The sequence below is a fragment of the Quercus lobata genome, chromosome 5, assembly GCF_001633185.2.
Source record: "Quercus lobata isolate SW786 chromosome 5, ValleyOak3.0 Primary Assembly, whole genome shotgun sequence".
In the NCBI taxonomy this organism is placed as follows: domain Eukaryota; kingdom Viridiplantae; phylum Streptophyta; class Magnoliopsida; order Fagales; family Fagaceae; genus Quercus; species Quercus lobata.
In genome coordinates, this window is record NC_044908.1 from 25779873 (window position 1) to 25806047 (window position 26175).

Below are 26175 nucleotides of genomic sequence, written 5' to 3' on the forward strand. Positions count from 1 at the left end.
AAGCTGTAGTACTCATTACCACAATCATACACAAAGCGATTTATTTAAAATTAAAAGGCAAAAGGTTCAGATTTTAAACAATAAAAGTTGCTACTAGTGCACAATACACACAAGGCATATTTCTCATATTCCACAATAATTCCTCAAAGCAGACTTGGCTTTCTGACCAGCCTCAGTGTAGTAGTAGCCGAGGAACTGAACATGATCAAAGGGCTTAAAGAGCAAAGGGTGTTCCTCATCAACTAGCTCCTTCGGGGCTTCAATGATGTAACCTGCTTTGGGGATTGAGAACAATCCAGTTGAATACCTTGCCTCATCTCCGGTCATCATGACTCGATGATTTGGAGAGTGCAGCCTGCCGTTTGTCCATGCCTGCAAAATCAGCCACAATTTATTTATTTACATATATTATTAATTGCTTTGTTTATTGTTTTATTCTTTTTGATAATTTGATGGTTGAGGTGAAGAGATTTGAATATTAAAAATATTTCCGTTTAAAATATTAATTGGTGTTAATTCAGTTATAAGACTTTTGATTACATAATTAATTGTTCTCAATGATTTTAATTTCATTCTTTTGGTTGCATACAATTTATGTTAGAAGAAAAAGAGTATTAGAGAAAGGCAAGGTCCATAACATTTCAACTTCACTTATCCCCAACCAAAAAAAAAAAAAAAAAAAAAAAATTCAATTTACAAAATAGATTCTAAAAAAAAAAAAAGATAAAAAAAAAAACTTTGAATTAAAAATAGATTTATGAATCTCATAAAAAAAAGATTTATTTAATCAAATTTGGTGAAAGTACCATATTTTTAGATACAAAATTAGAATATTCTATTCTATACTCCAGCACTTATGATATGTCATATCATATGTCTAGGTTTTTATTTATTATTTATTTATAAAAATATATTTTTTTAAAATATTGTGGTAGTTGGCCCTATATGCGCACCACCGAGGCTCAGACTTGCAATTTCCCAAAAAGCTAGGAAAGGTAATTGTCTGTGCCTGATCAATATGGCATACAAAAAAATATTGGACTGTAAAATGCATCATTTGTAATATAACATTTTCATAGGACTTTATTTTTTATATATTCTACTAATGAAGAAATAGCAACTTTACCAGTAGAGAATCACCGATCATGACAGTGAAAGAGTCTGGAGAGGGTTTGACGTTGATCCATTCACCATCTTTGGTCTCTACCTCCAACCCCTCAACTTGATTTTGATACAATATGGTCACTATGTTTTTATCTGTGTGAGCGGTCAGTCCAAGCTTGGTCTCACTGGTTTGAGGCCCTTTATATTTCATGACCCGAAGAAGGTAATTGGTTGACCCCATGTGTTCCTCTAGGTATTTCTCAAGGTCCAAGCCTTCCAAAATCATCCTCCTGACTATTTGATCTAATTCTGATAGTCTCTCGGAGAATGATTGTATGGTATTGCTGCCCAAAAAGGAAAAAAAGACAGATAAATGAAATAGTTATTTAGTCATAGGTGCAAGTTTCAACTAAGTGTCGGTTTGGATTACTTATTTATTAATTTTCAAAAAATGAATTAAAAGTATAGTTGTATCTAAATAAACAATAAACTAAACCAAACAAACATAAACTAATATTCTCTAACATTTAATATTTTATGAAGAAACTAATGGAAAATATGATTATATATTAGTCTTGTTAAGGATTAATAGCCGACTTCAAAATTTTGGGACAAAGAGTGGTTGGTGTTGTTGTTATTATTATTATTTTGTTATATTAAATAAATTAAGGTTATAATTGATTATATTCCATGGCAGCCAAAATATAATACATATTTCCACAATTTTATTTATCACTAGAGGAAAGGAAGTTATACCTAAAACTTGGGTTTCCTTCAGGCCAGAAGATATTTGACAAGCTCTCAACTTTCTCAGAGATGTTTGAATCATCAATGCCCATGCTCTCATATAGTGGCACCATAGGGTATTGCCCAACATAGCCATGATAGGGTTTTTTAGAAATGTTACGCAGCTTTGTTTGTAAAGGGAGGTCAAACAGCTCTTCTGTTGCACCCAAAAGAGCCTTTCGAAGGTCTAGGGGGACTTTACTGAACAAAGCCTCGAAGCAACCATACTCTTGGAGTGCTTCAAGGACTTGGGTTCTCACCAAGTCCCACTCGGGAGTGTGTACTTTTTGATCAAGGTTGGAGAAATCTATGACAGGAAGTCTGAGAGTGGATTCGGACCCCATTTTCTTCTACTCTTTGGTGGATATAGAAGATGCTACTATGTGTTGTAGTTTGCTTGAGCTTTTGGGTGCATTTTGGCCTATTTATACAGTTCGACGGATGACAGTAAATTATAAAATAAGACAGGAGGTGAAGGAAGAAAAAATGCTTTACAGTTTGCATTTGGGGTCAAACATATTACGTAGGTTGGTGGGTGGGATTACATTCCTCCTGAATGAGTGGACCAAAAATTATCACTTATTAAAAAAAAAAATTTAATGGAAAGAAAATGATTTATTTATTTATATATAAGGAAGTAATGACTTAATTTGTGGGAAACTTAATATGAAGATAGTTTTTCATGTTTTTCAATATTTTGGTAGTAACTGAATAAATGAGTCAAAGGAAAATAATTTTGGGTTAACAGAAAAAGTTTGACTTATTTTTAGAAATTGTACTCTGCTATTTTTTTTTTTTTTGGAAAAATAATTCTATCTCACAGCAAGTTAAATAAAAAAAGTTAGGATATTAATTTTCAATTCATTTTAAGTTGTTACAAAACATGGTAAAATTAAATAATTTTATGAAAAATACTCTTAGAAAGTGACTTATTTTTTAGAAAATATTTTTGTTAAAACAAACAGACTGTTAAATTTCTAGACCATTTCACTTGCAAACTACGAGATATTCGAAAAATCCCATGTATTGATAATGTTCTGAATTGAATTAATTAATAATTGCAATTTAAAAAAAAATAGAAAATGATTTAATTTCCATATAGTTTTCTAATATATAGATATCTAGCATAAAATATTTTTATATCCTAAAGAAAAGAAATCAAGATTATATATTCATGAAATACCCATGAAATATACATTTGAATATGTATATACGGTAAAAAAATAACAGAACCTAAAAGTTAAAATAGGTTAAAGTTCTGGTTTTGAAATTGACTAGGTAGTAATAAGAGTAGTTATTTTTGAGAAACTGTTCATAGCTAAGTATAAAGAATGGTTGAAAATTTTATTTTTTATTATAAAAGAAAAACACCAAGCATTAAGCAATAGTAATCTCAATAAATAAATAAAAAATCAAGATTAAATTTCCATAAACCCAAAAATGCTATAAAGATAAATAGCTAATTAGTAAAGTTTGAAAAAAAAATTAAGGTTTAGTTGTTGTGTAATTTTTTTTAGAAGAGTTGTTTTGTAATTGTATGGTTTTGAAACTTAGATCATGCAAAGAACCATAATAAGAAGAGGTTCAAGATTTTTTAGGTTAGATTAGGGTTAAATTGAGGTTGAAGCGTAATGAAGTTTAATTAATTTAATAATTATTTAAAATGTAAATAAATATATTAAATTAGTAAAAATAGAAACAATTGACTAAAAAATATATCCAAACTCAATTACATAACTTTGAAATGAATTTTCATAAAGTCAATAAAAAATAATAAAGTATAAACAAGAATTAAAAAAAAAATTGTGTTTGGTAATTTTTCAAATAAAAGCATTTTAATTTGAAATAAAATTATAAATTCCACGTTTACATGTAAAGATGTAAAAGCATAATTCTTGAACGCAAATAAATTTAGCAAATAATAATTTATTGAGGGAAAAGTGGTGCAATAAAATGGAAAACCGTGTGAAAGTCACTTAAGGGTCTGTTTGGATACCGTTTATTGCTGAAAACTAAAAATATTATAGCAAAATAATTTTTAAAAGCGTGAATAGTACCGTGGGACCCATTTTTAATGTTTATTTTGCTGAAAAAAGAGGTTTATGGGTTTCGTGAATAGTGCACGGGACCTACTAAAGAAAAAAACGTGCCGCTAGGAAGCACAAAACGGGCTTTCAAAATGCATATTAAGGGTCTGTTTGGATACCGTTTATTACTGAAAATTGGAAACTGAAACACTGTAACAAAATAATTTTTAAATGTGTGAATAGTGCTGTGGGACACAGTTTTAAAATTATTTTTGTTAAAAAAAAATACTTGTGAGTCCCATGAATAGTATACGAAACCTACTAAAAACAAAAACACTGAATCTGAGAAAAGCAAAACACGCTTCCCAAACCTAACCAAAAAACGCAACTTAGGAAAACACAAACGCAATAAGCCTTACACAAAAGCACCTTAAGTATAATACATCTTCAACTAAAGACACTTCAGCTGGTGTAGTGGTCAATGTGTAGTGCATTCAGCCGTGTCATCCATCAAGGTATCCAAAAGCCGACCATGTGCAGCTTGAGTAGTTACTAGTTATGAGGGACTGTAACATGTCTCCTTGAGTTGCTTGAATATAAGTGAAATGTCGGCCGGGGGTACAACGCTACTTGCCAGGTCAACTCGCTCTGTTCTTTGCTGGTTTTGTGGCCTACGCAGGAAGGTGAAGCTGTAAGAGATAAGTACAGATAGGAAAGGTGTTGAATATTTAAACAAACAAATTATAAAGTGGTGTATGTTAATTGTGGAGGCAGTCACGTAATTAAATTTTAAAACATTAATGAGATGGCAAGGAGTGTCTTTCTCACCTTTTTTTTTTTTTTTTTTTTTTTTTTTTTTAAAAAATCCCCTCAAGGGTAGAGATCTTATTATTGCATCTTCAATAAATCAAGTTGGTACACCTTAAGAATGTCGGGTGGAACAGACTCCATCCAGACCAAAAAAGGATAACTGGCAGCTCGCCTAGCAAGCTTATGTGCCACACAGTTTCCTTCTCTATTAATATGCTTAACTAAAATGTGAGAAAAATAAGAAAATAAACGTTTGATATCTAACAATACATGACCCAAAGCCGAGTGATCCATGCGACCTCCATTAATAGAGGTAATAGTGTTTGTAGAATCTCCTTCCACAATCACCCTGTCAAAATTGAGTTCCTTAGCAAAAACCAAAGCCCGGCGAGCCGCTAACACTTCCACCTTATTTTTAAGTGAAATTAGTGGTTAACTTGTGTACGATAATTTGACAAAAATGATATATGTTAGAGATATATTAGCCCATTAGCATAGGCCCAAGTCTAATTTTACTTTGTGTGCAAGTCAAGTCTCTTACTTGTACTAGAAGTCTATTAGTCTAGGGTTTAGTTTACTATATATACACATGTTATGATTCATTGTAACGCAGGATTTGTACTACACTATAATATATTATATATTATTGATGTAGCCCTTTAGGGTTTCCTCCATGGATGTAGACCGTTAGGCTGAACCACGTAACCCTTGTGTGTTATTGTGTTCTATACTTTATGCTTTTGCTTCTGCAAGCTTATGTGCCACACAGTTTCCTTCTCTATTAATATGCTTAACTGAAATGTGAGAAAATCAAGAAAATAAACGTTTGATATCCAACAATACATGACCCAAAGCCGAGTGATCCGTGTGACCTCCATTAATAGAGGTAATAGTGTTTGCAGAATCTCCTTCCACAATCACCCTGTCAAAACCAAGTTCCTTAGCAAAAACCAAAGCCCGGCGAGCCGCTAACACTTCCACCTTATTTTTAAGTGAAAAGCACGTGGATGAGATCACATTATGGTTTCTTGTAATGTATTTTATTTTAATTAGAAAGCATGCGGAAAATGAATTGGTTAATTTATTATTATTATTTTTAGAATCTTAATTTATTTCATTATGATTTGAAAGCAAATTGAAAAACGTCCAAAGATGCTACATATGGTAATTTTTTTTTTTTCTTTTTGAAACTCTAGCATATGGTATTTCGAATACTTTGGTATAATAATATACTCCAATTCCCTTAAAAATTTAAAAAGAAATTTGTATAGGGTGTGTATGGCTTGGTTGGATTAGAGGGTTTTTTCAAGCCAACTTTTCTTGTTGGGTAGGGAAAGTTCCAATCTAACCCATCACATGTGTAGAAACTAACTCACCCCCCATCCATATGGGTCTTTGGACAAATTAATCAAGCATTTTTTTTTTATAAAAATAAATTATTATAATTCACATAAAATAGCTATCCAAAATTTCAAATTCGTCTAAAATAATTCTCAAATACCCAAATTATTCAAACTAAAAATGAAAAAAAAAGGTTAATAAAATAAAATTATATATATGGTAGGTCAAGTTAGGTTAGATGGGCTAAAAAAACATTAACTTGAACTTTACCCAACTTGAGACTTAAAATAAAATTTCAATAGAGATCAACACATCAGCCCACAAAAACCGATCCAAGGCATTTGGTTGAGTTGAATCAGTACGTCAAGTTGGTAGGTTGGGTGTGCAAATGCATACTTTTATTGTCTTATGGCCTTCTTTTGTATGGAGTAATTCACTTGCACAAAAAGAAAAATGTTTATGAAAAACTAATATAAAAGAGAAATGTCAATTATTCAACTTTTTTCACAATATATTTTTACAATTTATTAAGGTAACAAGTTATAATTAGAAGTTTAGAATTGCATAGCTTTGATTCCACATTTATCATGCACAAACCACCAAAAAAAAAAAAAAACTATCTTGAAAATCTATTAACAATTATGAAAAATGCCATGTTATAAACTTTTTGAATATAAAAATTGTCCTTCCAAGATTTCCCGGATACTGCTTAGGCCGAAAGAGGTTGCAAATTTAGATGGCTCTTTCATAAAAATCATCTAAATTTATTCTCATGTAATTCTTTCTGAGAGTTTTTTAAAAAAAAAATTGTAATTATTTCTGAACTGACAAACTATTCCCTCTCTTGTTTCCATCTAATTAGTAAGAACCAAAGTCAAGATTGTTCTTAACTACAAATCCATTTGTTTAATGCAAATTGGCACGGAAACAAGAAAGGAAAGAGTAATAGGGAAATAGATAATCTTCTCTGATCGATTGATTGGCCTGGTTTTAGATTTATGCGTGCGTAGAACAGGACCACCAAGTCCCCGTAATCACATGATAACAAAATAATATGTAACCTTTTATCAGAAAAAAAAAAAAAAATGATTACCTAGCATAGATAGGTACCAAAAACCTTATTTTAAAAGCCGTACTAATTATAACTAATTTTTATAGGGATAACTTTTTTTTTAACTATTTTATAATTATAATTGTCACTATGAAAGTACGAATGATATTGCTATTTCAAGTGTCGTGCAATAATTACAATAAAATTATTTGGTTTCCTCTCTCTCTCTCTCTCTCTCTCTCTCAAAATGATATAAAGGACCACAGAGTTTATTAATGCAAAAAATGAGTTACATCATTCTGTAGGCCCTTTGTTAGAAAGTTGGGGCTTTCCTCAATCCATTCACTGACAGTATCGAATTTCAATCATCCTGACTTTCTAACTAACAAATTGTTCATTTGATTGAACTCTGATATATGACTAATTATCCACCATTGAAAACAAGCCGATTGTAGACATCCATTTAGAAACCTTGAAAAAAGTCATTTTTGAGCAAATATGACCACCATAAAAATTAAGACAATTGTAGACATCCATTAAGCAACCTTGAAAAAATTAATTTTTGGAGCAAATATGATTAGAGGATAAAATAGTAATTTCATATGGCTATGAAGTTTTATTTTTGACTTAGAATAGGAATTCACATTATAATGAGTCATTATCAAATTTAAGGATAAAGTGGTCCTTCTATTAAGTAAAAATAATTTTAAAATAATCATAAATGTCTGTTAAAAATTGATTGTAGAAAAAATTTTATTTTTTAAAATTTAAAAATCACATTTATTAGGATTTTAGAGGATGGATTACTTAAGGAACATTTGGTACTCTAAATGACAAGTACATTAGGAATAGTAATTATTTTATAACCAGGAATGATAGATGTTATAATGGAATAATTATTCAAATTCAAAGGTTGGTTGCTACATATAGAAAGTTTGTAAAAAATGATACTTATGGAAGTATATTTTGGAAATATATTAATTGAAATATTGTCATATGTATTAATAAATAATTATTACAGTAATTTTAGAAGAGAATAGCTGCTAATCAATTTAAGGAATAGTTCTTTCCAGGAAATAATTTGTTCCTATAATAAAGATGCTAGCAAGAATAACTGAATAGTTATTACACAAGAATAAATAACTATCTAATTACAAAATCTATTATAGTCTACCAAAACTTGCTCTTAGTGAATGGGCTAAGTTGATGATTCAATTAAATTATGCTAATATTAATTTTCATGTAAACAATATAAGCATTTAATGGCAAATTAAATAATATGTCACTAATTGCACAAAGCCAAACATAATGGAGATAGTGATATGGTAACACAGGAAAAACTGATGGAAAAATTATTTTAAAAGACAAACCACATTGGGGAAACCTTCTTCAATTAAACAAATTAACTATGATAAGAGAAAAATTAAAATCTCAGGAATTTTTTTTTCTAGGCTTTACCAGCTAATAGGCAAATTACAAAGAAACCCTTTTACTGTACCAAAATATCTAGGGGGTGTTTGGATCCTTTTTGTCATCACTTAATTTCCGTTACTTATCACTCATCACTCAAAATGCCCTACCCATTTGGCACCATCACTCACTTGTCATTACTCAATATTTTTCACACTATTTGTGGGCCCCATACTTGTCACTCGGTGCAGTTGTTTTTTTTTCAGTATCACCGAACCCAGTGAAAAAAAAAAAAAAAAAAACCCAGATAAGATCATCGAACCCAGTGAAAGAAGAAGAAGAAAAAAAGAAAAAAAGAAACCCAGATCAGATCGCAGAACCTAGTGAAAGAAGAAAAAAAAAAAAAAAAAACTAGATTAGAAGGAAGAAGAAGAAGCCACCTAGTGTGAAAGGAAAAAGAAAAAAAGAAGATGAAGGCATGCACTGAACCCAATGAAGAAAGAAAAAAAAAGATGGTCAAAAGTCGCGGTTAAAGTCTAACAGTAGGTCTTTCCATGTAGTGTTATTTACGGAAATGCCATTGGGTTATGAGTTATGGAAACTAAAAACAACTAAAATATGTTTTCAGTTTCCATAACTCATAACTAAAAAATCAGAGATTTGAGTGATGGGGACAGAGTTATGGTGGTGCCAAATGGACTTCTAGCTATGGGTCCCACCATTTTTGAGTTATGAGTTATGGAAATAGAGATATGAGTTATGGAAATTGATAAACCAAACACCCCCCTAGACTCTTCAAGCACATGAATTGCTTCCACACACCCATGATCCAGACCAAAACCTCCAATCAATTGTAAGAACCTCTTGAATTTTTTTTTCACAACAAGTAGTCTGTGGTTGGTGTTATGGCTCTAGATTCTTCACTAGATGATCTTCAGATTTACTTCAATATCTTTGGTATGGTGAAATTGAGAGAATCTTGGTTACAAAACTCTATCCACACAAACAATAATTTCTCTCTTGTAAAAGAAACATTTTTAATTAGGGTCACCTTATAATGTCTTCTTCTTTTTTTATTTATTTTATTTTATTTTTATTTTTTTTAATCCTAACAAGTTGGGCTCAAATTGGGTTTGAAATAGACAAGTTGTTGAGCCTTTTGGATTGCTAATTTGCGCAAGCTCAATATATCGAGAGGAATTGAGGTTGCTATTGAGGTAGCATGGTCGATCGTGGATGAAATTGAGCTTGGAGTCAAGGTTATAGAAACTTCACTTTTAGCTGGTCAAGGCTAGATCGATTGAAAGGAATCGAGATTGAAGTCTAGGTTACATAAATTTCATCTTGAGTAGTCTTTTGATTCTTCAACTTGATCTCTAATTACAACTCTAAGATATAGCAAAACTCTGACCACTGTTTGTCAACACTAAAAGATATAGACTAACAGCATTATATTAATTTTATAGGAAATTAATGAATGTAAATGAAGACAATTGAAGGAAATCACATAAGATTGGAACTCGCATTAATTTATTCATTGTAAATTAACGAATGTCCTTTTTTTCAAGTAAAGATAATTTTAAAAGAATTCACTTTATAATCATGTGAAAGAATGGTTTCTTTCTATTGGTTGAAGATTGATTTTAAAGTAATCATGAGTGTCAATTGAAAATTGAGTTGTAGTTGATCAACAGTTCATTCCGGCCCACGAACACCTGTGAAAAAGGATAAACAAGGTAGAGATCCGACGGAGTTATGGGGTTATACAGACTACAGAGTGTTTGTTTGTTTGTTTGTTTGTTTTTTTTTTTTTTTTTTTTTTTTTTTTTTTTTAAAATTTTTTTATACTTTAATGGTCAACTTATATCTATTATTGTTTATTTTTTTGAGGAAAAATATCTTTTATTGTTGTTGTTGAGACTTCAATAATGCTCCAAGCACATGACTGTTGTAAACTAATTACTCAGCAAGTCCAAGGTTGAATCCGTAGGAAATGGTGTGGAATAGTAATCCAAAAGACAAAATTAAATTGAAACAATAAAATTTAACTAAAGAGAAATTGTGATTTGGTTGGTAAAGAAAAATTAAATAGAGGAAAAGACAAGATACAGTCTTAAAATACTAAGATTTAGGGATCCACATACAACACATTTAAATATAGTTTTAAAAATTTTATTTTATAACTATTAAAAGTCATATGAAGAATAATCATAGTTAAATGATTTAGCAATAAGATCACATAAATTAATTTTTAAAACTAAAATTTATGAATTTAATTGATTTTAGGTAAGATAAAATTAGTAAACTAATTCATAGGGAATTAATTCTAAGTGTTTAATATGCTCGAAGTCTACGTTAAATAAAAGAATTATATAAAAAATTTGTAGAAAGATAAATAAATGAAAGACATAATAAATTATGCATTAAAAGTATGAACAAAAATATTAAGAACTAAGCAATAGAAGCTTTGGACTTCACCTCTTACCTTAGCACGCCTTTTAGCAAACCATTACACAGAAAAAAATAAAAATAAAATAATAATAATAATAATAATTCACAGTCAAACCTTTTTTTTTTTTTTTTTTTCTAAGGTTTCTGCCCCCTTGATGCTGACATAAATCATAATGAACCCCTAAATGAACTAAGAAACCCCAATACTCATAAAATTTTACAGTGGAAAAAATATCTAATTTTAGAGCTCTGTTTTACCTCATTTCCAGTCCTTTAAACATCGGAATTGGAAGATCATTTTGAAATTCCAATTTGTTTCCCTTTGAATCATATTTTCAACGCAATAATTATAATGAATTTATTTGTTGGGTGATGATCGATTTAACCTCAGAGGATTTTTCTTGTCAGGGTTTTTCCTATATAACCATATTGTTTGTGCTTTCTATTTTTCCCGCTGCTCACTCTTTGCGATATGGTTGTATGCACACTTTATTGAATTGGAACTCAAGCTTACAATTCGTTAATTAATCAAGTTAGTTATTTAAGTAAAATCGGCTTGAGTTTAAACATTTGTTCTTCAGGTTTCATGTACCTACAAGACAGGCTTGAGGCAAGATTGAAGGGTTGGGGAAACTTCTTTCATGGGCTGGTAGATGTACATTCATCAAGTCTGTGGCCCTAATTATTCCAACCTAGCCCATGGCTAGCCTTGACATTCCATCTATAACCTATGATAATTTTTATGTTTTGTCTATAAGATTTTGGTGGAATCCAAAACACTAGTGTTAAATATATAGTAAGGAAGGCATGGGACAACTAGTGTCAATCTAAATGCAAATGAGGGATTGAATTCAAAAAATTCAAAGAGATCAATGTTGCGATTAAAATAATGTAAATTCAAGTACAAATTATTGAAAAAACTCTAAAGGAATAGCTTATGATGTCTTTTAAATTGCACAACAAACGAATCATGAATCGGGCTTGAAACAAGCAAGTTATTGACTTTTTTGCATTTTAGATTTTTGCTGATATTGTAATCTCGATTGGTCAATACAGGTGTTGAGCTTGCAATCGAAAATCTCGGTCAGTCGAGCTAGGTGTCGAACTGACAGAAACTTGTTTTCTTGCTCTAAACTTTATTATTTCTTGATCTGAACTTGGGTATTTGTCTTGGGACTATAAAATACACATTTAACTCACTCAAGACTCATCAAAAACACTATAAATGGATTACATTTGGTCACGGTTTGCCAACCTAAAATTATGGACTCTACAATACCGATATATTTTACCAATCAACACTAATCATCCCAATAAATTGTGAAAAGAGTTGTGCTCCTAGTACGGCTTAAAATTTTATTTTTTCATATAAAATCTGTAAAAGGTAGATACAAATTACCAGAAATAGTTATTTCCGGTAGGTCACATTAGATTTGTGAAACTTTGAATTAGAGTTGTGAGATTTTGAGGTCCTTCCAGAGTTGATGCATTGTCAATGCCTACGCTTTGAAAGAGAGGTCTATCAGGTTGTTCCCCTATATAACCAAGTAAAATTGATCGGAACTGGTTTTAGCTTTGACATCGACAGGCAGATCCAACAACTCTTTTGCAGCACTGAACACTGCATCGTGAAGTTCAAGTGTGTTAAGTTCTAAATATTTAGGCATAAATGTTTAGGAACTAAATTTGTTGTATGTTGGCAAACTGAAAATAAAAACATGTCTAGTATGGGATCTTAGTGTCTTTGAAGTGTTTTAGACATTGCTGAAGTTAATACAAGTTAAGATTCAGGAACATTCAAGTTGCTGAAAGAAGAATTGAAAATTTGTCAAGCTCAACCGATCGAAGAGAAGCCTCAACCTATCGAATTGTGGTTTGTAGAATTTTAATTAAAGCTCAACAGCTAGCGAAAACGTTTAGGGTTTGAGTCCAACACTCTTAAGTATAAAAGTGTAAAGTTGTGATTTACAACTATTTTGTGTTGGCTTTAATTCTGTGCTAAATTTGATTATAATCTATTTCAATCATTTTTCCCTGTATTTATGTGGTTTTTAATTATAAGGGATGAGTGAGAGAGTGTGAAGACTCAAGCTTAAAATGAAGAACAAGTGGATTTCGCGAGAAGCTAACCCATGAAGTAGCCTCGTGTAGAGCACATGACTGGAATGCGAAGAGTCATGATAGTCTAGAGTTTTAGCGAGTGTCTCGTGGGTAAGGCTTTCCTGCGAAATACTTGTGAAACATTTTGTTTGGCTAATTTGTCATGTTTGTTTTACCAAGTCTTTACCCACATTATATATTCCCTCATTACCCACATATTGTAAGGAGTGCTTTTTAGAGAGAAAACCTTAGAATACACACTTGAAAGTTAGAGATTGTTATACCCACAATCATATACACATTTCCTTGAGGTTTTCCTCTACTCCTACCTCTCCATCTCTAAATCCTGGAGAGGTTGATAGTCTAAATACTTACCACACCCAATTTGAGTGTTAAGTGAGGTTTTGGTGCTGCTGGGAAGCATTGGAAGGAGTCAATCATTGGCGGATGCAATTGGGTGTATTGTGGGATCTGGGAAAGCTAGAGAAGATAAGGTTCTGAGAAGCTAATTGGTAGCCAGGAGCTTGGAGGGTTTAAGTACATTGGGTAGACTAGACTTGGAGGGTCTTTTGTTATTCGTGTACTCCAACTTTGTTCTCTAGTGGATCGATTACAGCTTGGAGGGTGGCAGAGAGGTTTTTTACTGAATTTTTCGATTTCCTCTTCGATAACACGTCTCAGTGTTATCTTGTATTTGCATCTCTCTTCCCTACTCTTAAACTTTACTTTATATCGTTGACAATGGATGCTGTAAAGTTGTGATTTACAACTATTTTGTGTTGACTTTATTCCGTGCCAAATTTGATTGTAATTATGTTCAATCTTTTGTACCCTATATTTTATGTGGGATTTTATTGTAAGGGTTGTGTGTGAGAGAGAGTGTGAAGACTCAAGGAAATTGAAGACCAAAGAAGTTTTCACAGGTAGCTCGTGAGAAGCCTTCCTGCAAAGTGAAGCATGTGCTCAGCACATGACTGGAATGCGAAGAGTCATGACAAATGGCGACAGCTAGTTTTCGCGAGTGTCTCACAGGTAAGGTCTTCTTGTGAAATACTCGCGAAGCATTCTGTTTTGCCAATTTTTCATATTTGATACACCTTGTCTCTAGCCCAAACACTTACCACACCCATCTTGAGTGTAAAGTAAGGTTTTGGTACTGCTGGAAGTATTGGAAGAAGCTATTTGTTTGGTGGATGCAATCGAGCTGAATTACGTGATCCGGAGAGCTAGAGAAGACAAGGTTTGGTGAAGTCAGTTGGTGGCAGGAGCTTGGAGGGCTTGAGTACATGGGGTAAACTAGGCTTGGAGGGTCTTTTGTTATTCGTGTACTCCAACTTATTCTCTAGTGGATCGATTTACCGCTTGGAGGATGGTGGAGAGGTTTTTCACCAAGTTCTTCAGTTTCCTCTTCGATAACACATCGACCTGTTATCTTGTGTTTGCATTCTTCTTCCCTACTCTTTTAGTTTTCATTTTATTGCTGTGATTTGTTAAATATGGCTTAGAGTAGTTATATTGTTGATCCGTTCACATTTACTCTATTCCGCACTTAGTTTAAGTTAAAGTAAAATCAATCGAGCCGTAATTTTAATTTGGGGGTCTAAATAGCTCTTGTGTTTTCACACAAATTTGAGCTTTCAGATGCATATGGCTTAGGGTAGTGTTATCAGTTGTTTGTGCTCATTTACTCTTATTCCACACTTAGTCTAAGTTAGAGTAAAAGCAATCTAGTCGTAATTTTAATTTGGGGATCTAAACAAGCTCTTGTGTTTTAACACATATTCGAGCTTTCAATTGGTATCAGAATGGGTACACTTATTGGATTTCATTATCCTAGTGTGATCCTAGGCCCCTTGACTTGCTATGGATATAGCTATGGCAAAGGCTAACATGAAGTGTAGTTCATGTGTCTGTGATAATGACTCTATGAGCATCTTTGAAGATTGCCCTAGCAATGAGCTTCTAGAGTTATGCAAGTCTAAGAAACATGCTAGAATTTTTGTACACATGCTGAAATGTTTAGAGCATAGGAATCATGAGCTTCATAATAGCCTGTGTGAGTCTAACTCCTTAATTGCAAAATATAAGAGAAGGAATAGACATTTGTGTGATAAAATTGATGGTTTGAAAAGAAAGCCTCACTCATCCATGCATGATGTAAAGGAAGATGAGTCTAGCTTTATTGGTCAAGAATGTTTGTCTCGTGCTTGTCTTTTTGTACATACCGCATTGAAAGAGTTTAATTCATGTTTGTGGTATCTTGATAGTGAGTGTTCAAAGCACATGATCAGAGATAAATCACTCTTCAAAAGTCTTAAAGAGAAGGGGGACGGTTATGTGACATTTGGTATTGGTAGCCACTCACAAGTCCCAGGAAAGGGAACTGTTGATATTCCGAGACTTCCTTTGTTGACCGATGTGTTGTATATCAAAGGGCTGAAAGTGAACTTGCTATGTATCACCCAAATATGTGACTGAGATTTTTGAAAGCTCGAAACACAAGAGCTGTTTAGACCCTCAAATTAAAATTACGGCTCGATTGATTTTACTCTAACTTAAACTAAGTATGGAATAGAGTAAATGCGAGCGAACAAATAATGTAACTACTCTAAGCCATATTCATCAAAAATCAACAATAAAATGAAAGCTAAAAGAGTAGGAAAGAAGAATGCAAACACAAGATAGCATGCCGATGTGTTATCGAAGAGGAAACCAAAGAACTTGACAAAAATTTTTTCTGCCGCCCTCTAAGCGGTAAATCGATCAACTAGAGAATGAGTTGGAGTACACGAATAACAAAAGACCTCCAAGCTTAGTCTACCCCATGTATTTGAGCTCTCCAAGCTCTTGTTACCAACTGACTTGACGAAACCTTGTCTTTTCTAGCTCTCCAGATTACACAATTTAGCCTGATTGCATCCACCAAAAAAATGGCTTCTTCCATTGCTTCCCAACGACACCTAAACCTCACTTTACACTTAGGATGGGTGTGATAAGTGTTTGGGCTATCAACCTTTCAAGGATTTGGATATGGAGAGGTAGGAGTTGAGAAAAACCATAATGGATTGTGAAGAGGATTGTGGGTATGACAATCTTTCACTTTTAAGGGTAATGGCTAGGGTTTTTTCTCTGAAAAGCACTCTTCTTAATAAGTGGGTAATGTGGTTATATATAGTATAAGTAGAGACCTAGTGTATCAGATATGACAAAATGGTAAAACAGAATGTTTCGCGGGTATCTCATGGGAAGGCCTTACCTGTGAAACACTCGCGAAAACCAGCTGTCACCATCTATCATGACTCTTCGCATTCCAGTCATGTGCTGAGCACATGGCTTCACTTTGCGGGAAGTTTTCTCGTGAGCTACCCACGAAAACTCTTTTGATCTTCAATTTGTCTTGAATCTTCACACGCTCTTTCACACACAACTCATACAAAGAAATCCCACATATAATACAGGGTACATAAGATTGAACAGAATTACAATCAAATTTGGCACGGAATTAAAGCCAATACAAATTAGTTGTAAATCACAACTTTATAATCTCCCCCTTTGGCTATTCCGTGATAACCCCTAAAACAGACTCTAGACTTAAATGTGAGGTTGGGAATAGTGATAAAAGTCACTCACACCTAATCTAGAAGCTGTGAAGTACTTGCACTTATACACTTGTAACTTGAAACACTTGCACACAAACAAAACTTTTATTAAGCTTATGACAAGTTGAATACATGGTACATATATGAGCAAGTAAAGTGCGATCAAGATAATAAACAATATATAAACAAATAAGCATATCTTGATCAAACAAGAGCAGTCATAAATGAATGACTACAAGGAACATTTAGCTAGTAAATGATCATCCGAACACACAATGCAATTAAGAGCAACATAAAAATAAATTGCATGTCCAACACACAACCAATGCGAAATACAAGAGAAGTATTTGCATTAAGGATACAAGATCCAATAAGGGCACAAGTCTTTAGTACTAAAGATAATGCAACAAAATCTAAAAGTACTTAAAAACACTACAAAGCAAGGATACAAAAACAAAGTACTGAATATAAACTGAAAGATTTACTAGAGTACTTTAAAAGCTTTTAAAAAAAGCAATGTAAATATCCAAGAGTTATAAAAACTATAAAGGTAAAATAAAAAACTGTAAACTCGACTAGCCAGAAAAATAATAAGCTGTAAACTAGACTAGCCAAACAATGGTTAGACTATCCAAAAGTATGTGTTAGCTTTCTCCTTTTGAGCTCACAAAAACTCCCCCTTTCAATATGCACACTTCCTTTCTTGATGTTTCCCCCCTTACTATATGCTATCGTTCAAACTATACAGTGAGTTACTCTCCCCCTTTTTGGCATGAATAGCTAAAGGCTCTCTTCTAGCTTGCGTTGAATCTCATCTAACTATGTCTAATGGTTGTTAGACGCATTTGAACCTAGTTTTTGGTGGAGTAGATAACATTAGCAAGTCCTGAAATATGCTTATGCAAACCCTCAACCAAGATAGTCAACCTGTCAACATGAGGGCTAGATTGTCCTGGCTGAGTGCTAGTAGACTACGACTCAAGAGTGTGAGGAGATGTAGTCTCGGTATGCCTAGGGATAGTGTGAGCAACTAAGCAATGACTGAAAGGAGTGGCATGTGGGAAAGATTCACTCTTTGGTGTTTTGGACGGATTTTGTTTTTCCCATTCAGCAGAAGAGTGACCTTTGATCATTTGAAGAGACACCAAGGATATTGAGCGTTGACGAACTAGGATAGTTCCATCTTTTGGTGAATGAACACCATTAAGAACCATGATTTTTGAATGTTCAAATAGTGTATAAAACACCTATGAACATTTAGATCCCCAATTTACAAATTACCAACACAAGCTTATAATCAAACAATGTATGTGCGGAATATGATAATAAGCTAAAACATAATTGGTAAAACAATCTAAACCATAATTAATTACAACCACAACAGTAGTCAAAAGGCAAAGATTAAGGGAAGAGAGATGCAAACACAAAGACAACACAGCGATGTGTTATTGAAGAGGAAACTGAAGTCCTCGGCGTAAAACCTTTTCACCGCCCTCCAAGCGGTCAATAATCCACTAGAGAATAAAATTAGGATACACGAATAGCAAAAGACCCTCCAAGCCTAATCTACTCAGTGCACCTAAGCTCTCCAATAGCCCATTGCATTAGCTCATTGCATCAACCAAAGTTGCTCTAACAGGGTTACGCCGAACCTTATCTTCTCTAGCTTACTGAATCCCGCAATAGCCCATTGCATCAACCAAAATGAATTGGTCCCTTTTGAATTGCTTCCCAAGCACCAAAATACTTTCTCACAGATATGGGTATGGTGAGATAAGGATTTGGCTAATGTACATTTCATGGATGTATCAATGGAGAGGGTGAGAGTAGAGGAATTTGGAGAATCAAATGATGAAGATTGTGGATGAGTCAATTTTGTTTTTCTTCAGGGTTTCTCTCTCAAAATTCTCTCTAGAAGCTCTATACATTTTGTGGGTATAAGGGTATTTATAGTAAGGTGTATATGGAATGTGAAGAGTCAGTTACAACTAAATAGGGTGTTCTGGTGACTCGAGCTCGCAACTAGAACAAGTCGCGAGTTTGAATCGCGATCTAACTGCCTTGCTAGATTGGAGGTTTTGTCTTGTAGTGCAACAGTTGGGGTGACCCTTCAACTCTCTCTGCATGCTTCACACGTGTGCCATTCTGGCAACTTGCCAGTTGTGAGCCAATCGTGAGGCTCTTCTTAATTGCACACTCTTGAACTTTTCTTCACATTCTCTCACACACTACCCTTATATGATTTCCATCTAAATACAGGGTTTCTAAATGCTGAATTACAAGAAAATTTGGCATGGAATAAAGCTAACAAAATGATTGAATAAATTCAACCTTACAATCTCCTCCTTTGACTATTCTGTGATAAAACCCTAAAACAAACTCTAGACTTAACATGTGAGTTAGGAACAGTTGAACAAAACTCACTCACACCTAATTCTAGAATCTGTGAAACTCTTGATCTATAGGACAAGTATTTCCTGAAAACAAAAACACAATACGATCATTGTAAGCAAAAACCTTGAAATGCATATGGAGCAAGCATAATGTGATCAAGTAAAAAGGAATGAAGCAATAAAACATGGCTTGACCAAAAATGAACAATCACTATAAATAGTGACCACAATGATCATTCACACAAGGAGTGAGCATTTAGACATGCAAGTTAATAAGCTCAATGCAAAGTATCATTTGTATATCCAACACTCAACCGATACAACAACACAATTTAATTGCATCAAGGATATAAAATCCAACAAAGGCACAAGAGTGATGTACTTAAAGAAATGCATAACATTAACAACAAGTACTAAGCTACAAAGCATGGGTACAAAATACAAAGTACTTTATATTAACTGAAAAAAAAAAAAATAACAAAAACACTAAACACATCCATGATTTTAAACCAAAGTATTTAACACAGTGCAGTGCAAACCCATATTAAACTTATCCAAACATAGCAACAAAAACCATAGACAACATAAAGTAAAATGCTTAAGGTTTTGCTCCCTCTCAAGAGCTACTTCTCCCCCTTTTTGACTGGAATGGCCAAAGGGCTACTGCTAGGTATCAAAGCTATCAAATTTTGCTGAAGGAAGATTCATCTGCTCTTGGATAGCAATCAGCCTGTTAGATTGCTCATTCTGGACATCTCGAAGTCCGTCAATCCTCTCAAGGATGGTCTGAAATGCATTGGGAGGTACTACAAAAGATAGTGAAGCTCTGCTCCTTTTGCCACGGCCTCTTGAGCTTGAGGGTTGTCCTTCAACTTCTATCTCAGTGTCCATAGGTTCTCCTTGTTCTTGATTACCCTCTTCTTCATCACTTGGAAGACGAACTTTGATCCGTGCAATAGTTAGAGCATTGATAGCTAGAGGGGTAGTCATGAGGCTGATGTCTTGAGGAATTTCCACACCTTTTGCTCGAAATAGCCTCATGAGTAGACTGGGAAGAACCAACTTTGGCCTTGAAGATGTTCTTGTTTCATCAGGAATAATGCATAAAGCATGAGCACTAATATCAATGTAAGTGTTCTCCCAAAGCTCCATTACAAAAATGGCTCTTGCATTATTGATGGTGGTCATCTTCTTTACCGGGTACAAGTTGAACATCATGATCAAGGTAAGGCATCTCAGATCAGGTAGAAAAGCAGTAGTGTTGAGGCATCTTCCCTCTCTAACTCCACCAATATGAGATTGGACTGTCTCTATGGAGAGCATTCGGTCCTTGTAGTGATTGAAATCATGGACTAACTCCTCAAAACCAAGAACTTCATCAATGTCCTCTAAGTCAATGTTAAATTCATGGCCTCGTATCCAACAGTTAATTTCATCCTCTCTTAACACAGCGATGTGTTATCGAAGAGGAAACCGAAGTCCTTAACGTAAAACCTCTCCGCCGCCCTCCAAGTGGTCAATAATCCACTAGAGAATAAAGTTCGGATACATGAATAGCAGAAGACCCTCCAAGCCTAATCTACCCAGTGCACCTTAGCCCTCCATGCTTTTTGCTCCAACAGGGTTACGTCGAACCTTGTCTTCTCTAACTTACCAGATCCCGCAATAGCCCATTGCATTAATCAAAATGAATTCGTCCCTTCTAAACTGCTTCTAAGCACCAAAATACTTTCTCACAGATATGGGTATGGTGAGATAAGGATTTGGCTAATATACCTGTCAAGGATGAATCAATGGAGAGGGTGAGAGTAGAGGAATTTGGAAATTCAAAGGATGAAGATTGTGGATGAGTCAATTTTGTTTTTCTCTAGGGTTTCTCTCTCAAAATTCTTTCTAGAAGCTCTATACATTTTGTGGGTATAAGGGTATTTATAGTTGGGTGTGTATGGAATGCGAAGAGTCAGTTACAACCAAACAAGGTGTTCTGGCAACTCGAGCTCGCGATTGGAACGAGTTGCGAGTTTAAGTCACAAGCTAACTATCTTGCCAGAATGGAGGTTTTGTACTGTAGTGCAATAGCTGGCGTGACCCTTCAGCTCTCCTTGCATGCTTCACATGTGTGCCATTCTGGCGACTTACCAGTCGTGAGATCCAATTGCAAGGCTTTTCTTGATTGCACACTTTTGAGCTTTTCTTCACACTTTCTCACACACTACCCTTACATGATTCCTACTTAAATACAAGTTTTCTAAATGCTGAATTAAAAGCAAATTTGGCACTAAATAAAGCCAACAAAATGATTGAATAAATTCAACCTTACAATTTTCATGATAAGACTGCAGAAAGGAAGACACATTCGTGTCGTTGTTCGTCTTGTTGTTTTCCCCATAGTTTGGAAGATGTGAGCACAAATATCAATTGGAGCTCCTGTGATGAGATCACATAAGAACTATGCTCTTCCAAGATTGATGAATCTCGTGTTGGTCAGTGGATAAAGATTGGAAAACATGATCAATGTGAGAGTTTTTAGTTCAGGTTCTGTGATGCCCCAATTTGATTGATTGTGTGATGTGTGTGGGGTGTGTGATGAGTCCCACATCGGGTATTTACTAAGTTGAACTGGGCTTTATTAACAACTGTAAGGAGCCTCAATTGTGACTAGTCCTTTTGAGGTATAGCGCAAATGTGGCTAGCGCTTTTCCTTGGGTCGTTACATATGGTATCAGAGCTGGCCCAGTAATCTTGTGTGGGCTCGAAAAAACTACCCCATAAAGTGGGCCCTAACGAGGACGTTAGGAATTTAAGTGGGGGAGATTGTGATGTCCCAATTTGATCGATTATGTGATGTGTGTGGGTGTGTGATGAGTCCCACATCGGGTATTTACTGGGTTGAACTAGACTTTATTAACAACTGCAAGGAGCCTCAATTGTGACTAGTTTTTTTGAGGTATAGCGCAGATGTGGATAGCGCTTTTTCTTGGGTTGTTACATATGGTATCAGAGCCGGCCCGGTAATCCCGTGTGGGCTCAGAGACACTATCCCACAAAGTGGGCCCTAACGAGGACGTTAGGGATTTAAGTGGGGGAGATTGTGATGCCCCAATTTGATTGATTGTGTGATGTGTGTGGGGTGTGTGATGAGTCCCACATTGGGTATTTACTAAGTTGAATTGGGCTTTATTAACAACTGTAAGGAGCCTCAATTGCGACTAGTCCTTTTGAGGTATAGCGCAGATGTGGCTAGCGCTTTTTCTTGGGTTGTTACAGGTTCAAACTTCCCAGTTCCAGTGGACGTGCCTTTGGCTAAGGCCTCATGATTAGCTCCAAGAATTTGAAGAATCTCTATCACTGGAGGAAGTCTATCATCATATGGAGAGATGTCCACATTTTCCAGTCGATTGATGCGAATGATCTTTGCAAGGTAGTTCGGAGTGATGATAAAATCCTTTCCTTGAACCCAACACTTCAGTTCAACTCCAGTGAATCTAGCATTCGAGTAGAAATCCTTAACCAATTCATCAACGGGTCCTCGAAGTTTCCAAATAGATTTGCCAAATCTTTATCCGTAAAAATCCTAGGGATAAAAGTGGATCCTTGGGTGTCAAACCGTACAATCCATTCCACTTCAGTAGGTGCATTCTTAAAAATGCTAGAGAAAGTCTGAGAATCCAGGGGAGTCTTGAATCTCTTGTTGTCGGAGTCATCGGACAAATGTTGGGTCCTCTTTGATATAGGGGATGATGTAAGGTCAATCACATAGTCTTTACCGCGAGAGGAACGATGATACATTTGCAAAAAAATAGTCACATAGCAAAGAAACAGTTGCAACAACACAAAGACAGGAACACAAACTTGATTAGTACCAAGTTAGTACATAATATAAACACAAAGTCCTAAAAAGAATATAAACAATGTCACAAAATCATGTTATGTGTGCTAAACATGTAATAACATAAATCTAGCATGATTGAAATGCAAAAACATGACAAATGAGCAAGTGTGTGCATCAAGTGTGCATGTGGTGTACATATATGATGCATGTGGAAGGCATGACAAAGCACATTGGGGTCAAAGTCTGTATAGCACACAACCAATGATAAAAACATATTAAACAAGTCCAATCATGGTAATCCCCAAAGTTTGGTACTCATTGGAGTCCAAAACAACACCAAAATGCCATTTGGGCATTTTATCGAACACTTGGTGTGCCCCAACATAGCTAGCATGTAAACAATGCATGAACATGAGGGAAATTTTTCCTAAATACATGTTAAAATTCCACAATTGGCCAACACAAACACAAACACAAACAGATCAAATGGGACAGAGCCCAATCAATAAATTGAAAAAATTTTCACAAAATTTAAAGTTTCCCAACCCTTTTTCAAAATAAGCCAATTCAAGTAAAACCTAAAATTTTCTTCATACTCTAGGGAAAGAAAGAGAAAAGATAGTATAAACATACCTTAGAAAAGATTTTGAAATGATTTCGCTTGAAATTTTGTTGGTTTTTGAGTGAAATTAAGTTTTGGGTTGTTTGAGGCTTAAGGGAGGCGAAGTGAGGGAAAACAAATGAGTTTGAAAAACTGTCTACATCAGCCCTTTAAAACTGAAAACATGCGTTTTTCGTGGGTTAGCTTTTCGTGAAGTTACTCGCGAAAAATGCCTCTGAAGCACAAAACTTTTCGCGGGAGGACTTTACTCGTGAAACTGTAGCGAGACAGTCGCGAAAGTTTTTGTTTGATTTTGTGTTTTCATATTTTTCCTTAATCCATTTTCGTAGGAAGAGCTTAGTCGCGAGCTTCTCGCCAAAATGCCTCTGAAGGAATTTTTGATGTAAAACATGAAAAATGCAATTTGAACAAAAACTCAAAACACGAAAGCATAAACACTTTCAAAAACATATAAAATACTTAAAAATCTTTTTGGGTTTGATCGACAAGCAAATGAGTATATACATCACATTTGAACATGTAAAATCACACAAATGAAATAGGCACTCATTGAACAAAAGTCTTGTGTGTTGTGTGTGTATCAACAAGGATTTGAAATCCGGACCGGACCGTACGGTTCGACCGGAAAAACCTCGAACCGTTCATCTTTGCGGTTCTTTTAACTCTAAGAACCGCTCTAGGTGAAAAATGCATGAAACCACTCGAACCGCGGTCAAATCGTACGGTTATGAGAACCGTGGCCGGTTTTAGAGGTTCGCACGATTCCATTTTTTTGCCATATTTGGCCGGAAAACTGATCTCAGTCTATAAAGAATTTGAATATAAAAAATACAAAAAAAAATTATGAGAGAGAAAAAGAAAACAGAGAGTGGGTCTTACAGCTCAGGCCAAGCTCTTTAAAGGAAAAAAAAAAAAAAAAAAAAAAAAAAAAAAACACACACACACATACACCTAACCCATCGCAGACGATGTAGCTCTTTCTTCTTCTTTGTTTCTTCACTGCTTATTCTTTCGTTCTTCTTGGTCTCCTACCTTCAGTTTAAGTAGATGACTTCTTTCAACATTATTTTTGCTTTTTAGTTTGGTGAGCCTAGCACGTGTGACATGACAAAGCCTTGGAAATGAGAAATGTTAGGTTCTAAAGTTTAGGACTTTATGTATTTTAGAACTCTAATGTGTAATGTTGGCAAACCATGATCAAAACAATGTGTTTAGAAGTGTTTAAAGCTAGCTCAAAGTTGTATGTCAATGTAAAGTTGGAATCGAGTGGAAAGCAGAAAGCAGTATGGCTTTCGGCCTGGCTCAATCGATCTTTGAGCTGATCCTTGACCCCTGTTGTCATGGAACATGGACACTCTCTAGTTATTCCTCCTCACTTTGATGGGAATAATTATGCTTACTGGAAAGTAAGGATGAAAGCCTTCCTGAAATCCATTGATGAGAGGGTGTGGAATTCCGTTAAATACGGATGGGAGAAGCCCACTACTCCTGTTAGTGAGTGGCAAACTTCTCAGAAAGAAGCAGCTTCGTTTAATAGCAAGGCTATGAATGCAATTTTTAATGCTGTTTCTATGGAGGAATTTAAGAGAATCTCGAATGTTGAGATCGCTCATACTGCTTGGAATATCCTCCAGACTGTGCATGAAGGCACAAAGGCTGTCTAAATAAATAAACTGCAGAAATTGACTTCAAAATTTGAAAGCATTAGGATGTCTGAAGATGAATCTTTTGATGAATTCTATACTAAACTGAATGATATTGTTAATTCTGCTTTTAACTTGGGTGAAATCTATGATTAACCTAAAATTGTTAGGAAGATTCTTAGATCTTTGACTGAAGACTTTAGACCCAAAGTGACTGCCATTACTGAAAGTAAGGATGTGGACTCCATCCCTGTTGATGAGCTTGTAGGATCTCTTCAATCCTATGAGTTGGATCTAACCAAAACTTCCAAATCCAAATCAATGGCTCTTAAGTCAGTTGATGATGTTGATGGTGGTGGATTTGATGATGAGCTCTCTGCTACAGAGATTGCCTATCTTGCCAAGAATTTTAGAAATTTTCTCAGGAATAACAATAGAAAGGCAAGAGGCATAAACACTGCTGAACCTAGAAATTTTAGGAAGTATGATCCCACTAAGGTTAACAACAATGATAAACCTAGAGAAAGAGTAGGTCAAACTTCCAATAATTCCATGGGCTCTCAATGTTTTAGATGTCAAGGGTATGGACACTTGAAATCTGAATGTCCAACCTATTTGAAGTCTATGGGTAAAGCTATGGCTGTAACCCTTAGTGATGGTGAAGTTTCTGATCATGATTCTGATTGTGATGAGGATGGAAACTTCATTGCTTTCACTGCTACTGCTGTAGTTGATGAGAGCATATCTGTTGAAGAGAACCCTTCTGATGGGGAACTCTCTGAAGATGCAGATCTTCAAGAGGCCTATAACAATCTTTGCAAAGTTGCTGCAAAGGATGCTATGAATGTTGAACTTGGCCTAAAGAAAATTGAATCTCTTGAGCTTGAAAATAAAAATTTGCTTGTTAAATTATTTGATGCTAATGACCTTTTGAACAATGTGAAAACTGAAAACATGCTTTTGCTTGATAAAGTTAAATCCTTAGAACTTGATTTATCTGTTGCGA

General features: G+C 34.6%; 1 protein-coding gene across 1 annotated transcript; it reads right to left on the minus strand.

Annotated features, from left to right (window-relative positions):
• Window positions 1-123: 123 nt before the first annotated feature.
• LOC115992942 (probable 2-oxoglutarate-dependent dioxygenase AOP1) lies at window positions 124-2234 on the minus strand. Its single transcript, XM_031117190.1, has 3 exons — window positions 1861-2234; window positions 1127-1448; window positions 124-372 (listed from the first exon to the last, which is right to left on the minus strand). The coding sequence occupies exons 1-3, from the start codon at window positions 2232-2234 to the stop codon at window positions 124-126; spliced, it is 945 nt and encodes a 314-aa protein (XP_030973050.1).
• Window positions 2235-26175: the final 23941 nt, after the last annotated feature.

Excerpts from the sequence above, each read along its gene's own strand:
- LOC115992942 (XM_031117190.1), bottom strand. The coding sequence starts at position 2,234 with ATGGGGTCCGAATCCACTCTCAGACTTCCTGTCATAGATTTCTCCAAC. Across the intron at positions 1,449-1,860 it reads GAAGGAAACCCAAGTTTTAG|CAATACCATACAATCATTCT; the intron begins GTATAACTTCCT and ends CTTTTTGGGCAG. Across the intron at positions 373-1,126 it reads TGATCGGTGATTCTCTACTG|GCATGGACAAACGGCAGGCT; the intron begins GTAAAGTTGCTA and ends CTGATTTTGCAG.